An 8457-nucleotide genomic window follows, 5' to 3' on the forward strand; every position below is an offset into this window, starting at 1 on the left:
GAGCCAAATTAAGAAGGAAGAGAGAAGAACTGAGACTAGCAAAGTAAATAGTAGTATTCTTTTATTTCTGATTACAGTAGGTTGTGTTGGCCGAGTTGTGCTTTATACATACAGTCAAATCTCTTTATAACAAGATTCATATATAACAATCATTCACTATAAAAGCCAAATTTTTTTCTCGAAACGGACTTTTATGTTATGTTATGATATATGTCCTCTATAGCAGCACTTCGCTATAGCATCCAAAAAATATCAGAACAAATGTGACCGTTATTGAGAAGTTTGACTTGTAAATACATTTTGGTGATTAATGAAAATTGAAGAAAGTGAATAATGCCATGTCTCCCGATCAATTTGTTCTATTCTTGCTAAACATAAACCAATATACAAAAATAATCTGAAGATCATATGGCTTTCAAGTCATATATCTGGTTTCATTTTGCTCCAGTAAATCATTAAGGTCACCAACCTCTTCCTCAGCTATCTATCAGCATACATTAGATAGCAATCTAGGAAAGTTTATCACATAATTGATAATACATACAAGGAGACGGATACGTTGTTCCATCACGGCCAATGAACCAGAAATCGGATTGCACTTGAAGAACGATGACACTACGAAAACAACATAGTTTCTAGTCGCGATCAGCATCTTCCAATTCTTCATCCTCAGGTACACCACGAAGATAGAGGACATTATTACATCTGCAAACGTAAAAGCAACAAGGTTAAGTAAGAGAAGTCGCATTTTCGTTAAGGTGCAGGCATTTCACTCGCAAAAAAAAAGAGCAGCCCAGTGCACTAAGCTCCCGCTATGTGCGGGGTCCAGGAAAGGGCTGGACCACAAGGGTCTATTGTACGCAGCCTTACCCTGCATTTTTGCAAGAGGCTATTTCCACGGCTCGAACCCGTGACCTCCTGGTCACATGGCAGCAACTTTACCAATTGCGCCAAGGCTCCCCTTCTCGCAAATGATTTACAAATAAAGTTACACAACTATAAGAATTGGTGATTCGCAATGAGCCAAAAGTGAATTGGTGATTTGCCATGAGCCAAAAGTGAATGGTGAACAAATTAATAAGTGAATTTATAAGAAGAGCTAAACAGATCACTATCATAGACTGATGTTTCGGACAACTATCATTCAGATATTTCTGAGTCGTGAACTTATAAACCAATCAATAATCAATAAAAATTTAAGGTACTCTTTTTACAAGAATTGGAAATCTAAAAGAAAATGAAAACAGTGAGGCAATTTGTTATGGTCTTAATATTCCAGCCTTTCACTAAAAGGAAAAGATGTAACTGATCCAGTTGGAGAATCGTACTGTGAGGAAGATGGAACATGTAAATCAAGTCCGCAGGTAAGCATTGAATTAGTTAACAATAAGAGACTATCTTTGAAAATACGAGGCAGCATTTTAGCAGTTATGATTATTATTATTTTTTTAATATATAACCATGACAGTATGATTATTATGCTCAGCTGTTGGCATGAATTTCAAATTCGGTCCACATATCAAGATCAAAAGACGAAGCCACGAAGGTACCTAATCAGGATCTCTCCGAGAGAACCAGTGCATTGTCCATCAATGTATTCTTCTGCGTTTGCAAGCTGCAAAAAGAATAACATGATTTCAGAACATCACACGACAAAAACACGCACATATGCACACATCACTAGAACAAGCAGGTTACCAGGAGCTTGCGACAACTTCTTCGGACAATGAAGATAGAATGCTTTTTCTGTAAATTTTGTTGTTTTGTGCTCGTTAATTTTCTGGTTTTAGTTATAAACTCATTTGTAAAACAAGTTCTCCTCCCAGAGTCATGTTTTTTATGCTTTTTATGTTTTTTACATAGTCAGGGATAGATTAAGCTATGCTTATCCCAATTAGCCTTCAAAGACACAGCTAAGAATATGTTTTACTTTTATGTGCTGCAGACAAATAAATTAGCTATTCATCTCCTACTCCACTTAAATGTCACACAGGACCTTTGAGAAAAGTCTTTGCATTGCTTCAAAGTCGATGGGTCATAAAAGTAATTTCCTAATATACGGGGAAGGCACTATAAGCTCGTAAATTCAAATGCAAAACTTCGAAACTCATTTGCACATAACCAAGCAATCAGAACTGAATATCTCCAACTCAACCAAGCCACGCAGGTCACCAAACCCAAGATTATTGCCACAAAACACCTGTAGAGACTCACCACTTCATAGATACCCAATGAATCGATCATATCCATTATAATGCTGATCCAACCTACTACCAAGTTATCATATTTCTCCGAGTTCCTTCCGAATTACCCCCAAGTTGACACTCTTCCTCGCCATAATTCCATGATCCTCAACCAAAACACACCCCACAAGATCCTAGAAATAAACCACACCGCCCTAAAGCCCATAAGCTGCTGAATTCCCTCTTAAGCAGCCCAAAAGTACCACAACCGAGCCACCCACTCTGAAGATTATAGATGCTCGGTAATTTCTGAGAAGGGTGCACATTTCAGAGGGTGCATTGTGTTTTGACTTACAAATGTTTCGTTGGTATTGCGGTACTCACCTGGTTGATAGACTGCTGATATTCAAATTATTTCTATGTGGAACGGAAGAATTATGGAAGTATTCCTAGTGGGATGATCGTGCATGAAGGATGTGTTAGTCATTCAAATGCTAGAGTTGAGATCAGTTATGATGATTCATGTGTCCTATGAATTTGAAGACTGGAAGTTCTGAGAAGCATATTGTTTCAGGGTTTCGACCTGTTTGAGGTGAGTATTTTATTTAAACTCAGTGGATGTACTAGTTGCGTTAATTATTTGTGATAGCTACACGCTATGAGTGTGAATATATGTGAGGTTTGAGCCCATGTGCGGGCATCGGGTTAAGTATTCATACTCGGAAGAATGCTTAGGCTATGATATGCCTAGAGTTGACTGTTAAGCGTAAAGTTATAACGTTCTCATATTTATACCTTTGTTGAGAACTATCTTAGTCATACTCGAGGTTACAAAGAGGCTAATTCCCTGAATGAACTGGAAAGTTACTCTGCGTTAATTTGCCGATTTGAATTGTGATAGCAGACTAATTTGTTTGGAAGTGACGCACATGCTAGGTGATGGGCGGTGGGCATGCACCGTAGAAATTGTGACGTAATTGATTCCGTGAAATTGTGTAGTCAAATAATCTTGGCATTTTTCATGTACTTTCATGTGTTAGAGAAATTGAGCTGAGAATCATGTTAAAATCATGATGAGGTTATATGCCGGTATTATTGAGATCCACTCATCTCTCAGTCTCTGTTGCTATTTATTGATTCATCGTATCATCATTTTGGGCCAGTTTCGTGACATTGTGAGTCCGAGAGACTAGAGAGATTGGTGACTGAGTGAGACCAAGGGCCTAATTGTGAGGATAATTATGGGATTGGACTGCATGCCACAGCAGGCCATATTGGCTTTATATATTTTATTATTATGGGATCGGACTGCACGCCGCAATATTTTTTTTTATTTATTTATGCATGAATCTGGCTTATTGCAGCGCTTAGGATAATTGAGTCCCTCCGGACTCTGCATCCCCCATAGTGAGCGCAGTTGATATTATATTTGGGATGGAGTTCCCTGAGCATAGAGTTGCCATATATATTCACTTCTGGGATGGAGTTCCCTGGGCATGAAGTTGCCTTATTTATTTATATTTGAGATGGAGTTCTCTAGACTGGATTGGCCATGTACAATACTGAGTGACTGAATGTCAGTTATTTTATATATATATTTGGGATGGATCTTCCCTGGGCTAGATTGGCCATATACAGTCCTGTGAGATTGAGTACTCTGAGAGTGTGAGTACATGAGTTCATCATTTTGCTGCATTGCATCCGATGAATCTATATTATTGCAAAAACCAAAATGCTACTTTTTTCGTGAACACAACTCGGCATTTACTGAATACAGTCCCTCCCCACCCCCCATCGGCCCATCCACAAACAGAAAAAAGGAAAAAGGAAATGTCCCAACTATTGTAAAAGTTAACAAGAATTCGCCTAAAGTTTGATATTCAAATAAATTCTTTTCAACCTGTTTGATAAGGAAATTCTTAATACAGTAATTGTGAATACGATGATCTAGACAGCAACTCATGCCTTGACGGATAGCAATGAATGGTTCATAATGAAGAGTTAAGGATATCATGAGGATATAGATGCACATAGATCCACTAAATAATGTTCTTTTAGACAATTTGAAATGGAAAAGGACAGAAACTCAAATTAAAAGCATTACCTGCAAGTTCATGTATGAATCCACGGAGACCAGATACCCTTGAAAGAGAAACGACAAAGAAAAGGACCTTAGTTAAACAACGTCCGCCTACATATCATTCTCAAAAACCTTAATGAAGAGCATAATGTTAGGAATCAGCGAGTGCAAGAAAAGTACCTTTGTACTCCATTCCCCATTTAAGCTTTACCATCACAGGCTTTCCCGTCAAATTGTTCAAATAAGGCTTGGGATTAACTGGTACTGACTGCAAAATACCCAAAGTTTCCAAATATAGTATGTTACTCTACTTTTTTTTCCATTCAAAAATAATGAGTAAATGGTATAAGACCATGATGATGATTATAGCCAAGACACAAACTTTATTCCTAAACTCCTAATAATAGATTTTGTACAGTCACTCCAAAAAAGGAAAAAGATGACAATGCCGGGAAGTTCTTCAGAAGATTCTCAGTACCAAACTTCTGATTTTTTTGATTACCGAGAAACTTGTGCCGAGGTTCTATCAGAAACAGCCTCTACCTGCACAAAGTAGGGGCAAGGTCTGCTTACGGTACCCTCCCCAGACCCAACTTCTAGGAATATATTGGGGATGTTGTCGTTGTTGAGAAATATGTCTGGAACCAACCCTTAGGACTAACCACAACTTTCAAAACCCGGGACAACGGACCCGCCCATGTACCCTTCTCCACTTAAATACTAGGCTTAGTTCATACGCGCTCGAACATGCAATCTAAGTCACAAGTCTCTCAACCTTTGCCACTTGAACTAGCTACCAAATACTATATTGGAGTTCCACTTTTATAATTTAGCCTCTTTTATTTATCTAATACATGTATACTTCAAAAAAACAATTTTAATTCTATACAATTTTAAATCAGTTCATCAAACAATTTTAAGATCAGCAAACATTTGCTTCTGCTAAAACATTAGAACAAAAATCTAAATTCTCGCATACAAATCTAGCTGAAGAATTATAACATTGCAAGTACATGAACAAGTAGTAAACGTAATTACAGAAGAAAAAACTTCAGTTTTCATATTAATTAACATAGTACGAGTTTAATTCGGTGAGTTAGTAATTAAATAGAAAATTAAGAGAATTTACCATGGCTTCGGTTGATTTGCTGGTGAGACGGCTAAGCTGCTACTGAAGCTCGAGAAAACCCCTAGCAGTGGTGGCGGCGGAGTCTGCCTTTATTTATATAGCTAGGGTTTTGATAAAGTATGATTAATGTCATAAATGTCCCTCTTCTTTATTTTGGAGCGTGAATGCCCCATATTGTTTGGATGTAGTGCAGGATGGACCTTGCATAATAATTACGGTGTGGTTGGTAAAAAAAACAAATCCTACATTTTAAACCTATTTACGCTCACTATAGAGTTTCACTTAATTACTTTTTATATACGTATTTGCTAATTATATACAAAATTATAATAAATTAGAATCCTGAAATTAGGCAATTAAATAGGTAACAATTGATAACCTTTAATTTGGTAGATTTAACTAGGGGTGTCAATCGTTCGGTTCGGCCGGTTATTTTATAAATTTTGTATCATACCAATTTTTCGATTATTTTATTATGTATAACCAAACTTAAACTTTTCGAAACTGTCTCAATCATGTCAGTTACTCTTCGATATCGGTACGGTTCGGTTAATTTTTGGTATTTTTTTTAATGTCATATAAAAGTCACTATAAAGTAGAATACAATAAAACACGTACTTGTATGTGACTTAGCCAAACTATCTAAATATTTTTAATATTTAAAGAGTGATAAATTAAGAAAATATGAAAGATGACCAAATTATAGATCCAGATCCATTAAATATTCTACAACAACATAAAAGAAATTAAGTTATATATATATATATATCACAAGTGAAAAGATATTAAACAAGTTGGGACTCAAGAATAAAGTTTATAGAAGATTAATATTCAAAAAGATAAATCTAAATCATATGAAAGGAACATACTCAACATATTATAGTTTGCTACTCATAATCGTTAGAATACTTTGTATCTTACTAGTGAATATGCTGAAAATAATTTAGTTTCAATAGGAGTAGCATAATAGGTTTGGGAATTAGGATTTTGAGTTTAATTACTTGTGGCTTGTAACTGTTTTCATAATTCCAACGCCCAAGGAAAAATTTAATAATTTATTATTTTTAAACTTAATGTATAGATATATTTTTCACATGTAAATTTATTCAGCACGGTACGGTAATTTTTTGATTTATTTTTGTAAAATAAAAAACCTATTTGAACCATGCTTAACTCCAAGAATCTGAGAGAAACTATTGCAGCGAGGCCATAAAAATTTTACGGGGCGCCCTACTTGATCGCTCCCAAACTTATATACATTTTTTAAAAAGTTTAACTAGAACTAGAGAACGAAAAACTCCGGGCCTTTTCCTCTTCCTCATTCTTCTTCTTCTCCTTGAAAACAAAAGTGACAGTGATTTTTCATGGTGTTTGTGAACAGGTTTTAATGTGGTTTATGGTGTTTTAGAGTTGTGAGCTGCAGTGACGCTCCTTTCTTTGTTATTGCTTAGGATTTCTTCTTCATCTTAATTGCAAAATGGGCCTGCTAGATTTGTTATTATTTTAACAAATTGATGATTGAGATTTGTTCTTTGACATATTTAGAGGTTATATTTCAAACTTCAGCCCATTTGAAGTAGATTTAGGTGTTAGGTCATGTGTATTGTAAAAATTCAGAAAATAAATTTTTGTTTCTAGGCAATTTGAACTTCAGACCTATTTGACCATAAGTGCATGAAAATATTGGTTGCACTTCAAGCCTATTTGGCCTTTGTAAATTTTTTACTTCAGGCCTATTTGGCTTTAAGTGCATCTTAAATGCAATTTTTGCACTTTATACTCCATTGACCTTAAGTGCATTATACTTCACACTAAAAAATATCTCCTTCAACTTCAAACTCGATAAGTCTGAAGCTGATATGCAAGTGGGACTTACAAATTTTTGTGCAAAGTGGGCATAACTTCAATGATGACCTTAAAACTGGGTATAAATATAAATGCTCAGCACAGCCTACTTGAAACCTGTAACGACCTAAGTTGTCGTTTTGAACATTTACGCTCCTTTCAACTATTTGAAGTCTTGAATAGCTTCATATGATGTATTATGACGTGTGTGAATCGTCAGTTTTGATGTTTCAGGTGTTTCCGGATTAGTTCGGAAGAATAAATTTCATGTTGGAAACTTAAATGAAATGGGTTGACCGGAGTTTTGACTTTTGTGCAAATGACTCCGGAATAGAGTTTTGATGATTCCAATAGCTCCTTATGGTGATATAACAATCTGACCGATCGTTTTGAGCATTTACTCTCCTTTCAACTATTTGAGGTCTTGCATAACTTCGTACGAGGTATTATGACTTGTGTGAATTGTCGGTTTTAGTTTTAAGATATTTCAGAGTTAGCTTGGAAGAATGAATTTCATGTTGGAAGCTTAAGTTGAAATAGTTGACCGGATGTTGACTTATATGTAAACGACCTCGGAATAGAGTTTTAATAATTTCAATAGCTCTGTATGGTGATTATGTACTAAGGAGCGTATCCGAAAAATTATTTGGAGGTCCGTAGTAGAATAAGGCTTGAAATGGCGAAAGTTGAATTTTTGAAAAGATTGACCGGGGGTTGACTTTTTGGTATCGGGGTCGGAATTCGATTCCGAAAATTGAAATAGGTTCGTTATGTCATTTATGATTTGTGTGCAAAATTTGAGGTCAATCGGACTTGATTCGATAGGTTTCGACATCGAATGTAGAAGTTGGAAATTTCATAATAGACTAAAGTTCAAGTGAGTTCGCACAAGACCCAATTTCAAATGATCATAACTCGCATGATACGAAGTATTATATAGTGTATAACCTATCAAATGAAATATCTTTGAGTATAGTTTCTAACTCTTTAAACCGTTCGTCATTTGGACATTCCTACAAGAAGTTATGACTAAATTACCAAAGGCTAGAAAGCTGCAATTTTGCGACCAATTATGCGATCGCAAAACTGCTTCTACGACCGTAAAATGGTCGCATAATGGACCAGAAGAGCCCGGTTCTGGGCACCGATTTTGCGATCAACTTTGCGGCCCGCATACCCATTATGCGACCGCAAACTTGCTTTCGGAGGGTTAATTTTTC

The 8457-nt window shown here is 36.0% G+C and overlaps 1 protein-coding gene across 1 annotated transcript; it reads right to left on the reverse strand.

Moving 5' to 3' along the window:
- Positions 1-307: 307 nt before the first annotated feature.
- Positions 308-5532, reverse strand: LOC107814947 (putative small nuclear ribonucleoprotein F). Its single transcript, XM_016640450.2, has 5 exons — positions 5393-5532; positions 4444-4531; positions 4288-4325; positions 1551-1615; positions 308-705 (listed from the first exon to the last, which is right to left on the reverse strand). Exons 1-5 carry the CDS (start codon positions 5393-5395, stop codon positions 636-638), a joined length of 264 nt encoding a protein of 87 aa, XP_016495936.1. The 5' UTR covers positions 5396-5532; the 3' UTR covers positions 308-635.
- Positions 5533-8457: the final 2925 nt, after the last annotated feature.

Source organism: Nicotiana tabacum, chromosome 18 (assembly GCF_000715075.1).
Source record: "Nicotiana tabacum cultivar K326 chromosome 18, ASM71507v2, whole genome shotgun sequence".
Lineage (NCBI taxonomy): Eukaryota > Viridiplantae > Streptophyta > Magnoliopsida > Solanales > Solanaceae > Nicotiana > Nicotiana tabacum.

Coding starts and splice junctions, on each gene's coding strand:
- LOC107814947 (XM_016640450.2), bottom strand. Junction 1,616..4,287: donor ATTCATACATGAACTTGCAG/GTAATGCTTTTA, acceptor TTCTTTTTGCAG/CTTGCAAACGCAGAAGAATA. Junction 706..1,550: donor CTCGGAGAGATCCTGATTAG/GTACCTTCGTGG, acceptor TTACGTTTGCAG/ATGTAATAATGTCCTCTATC.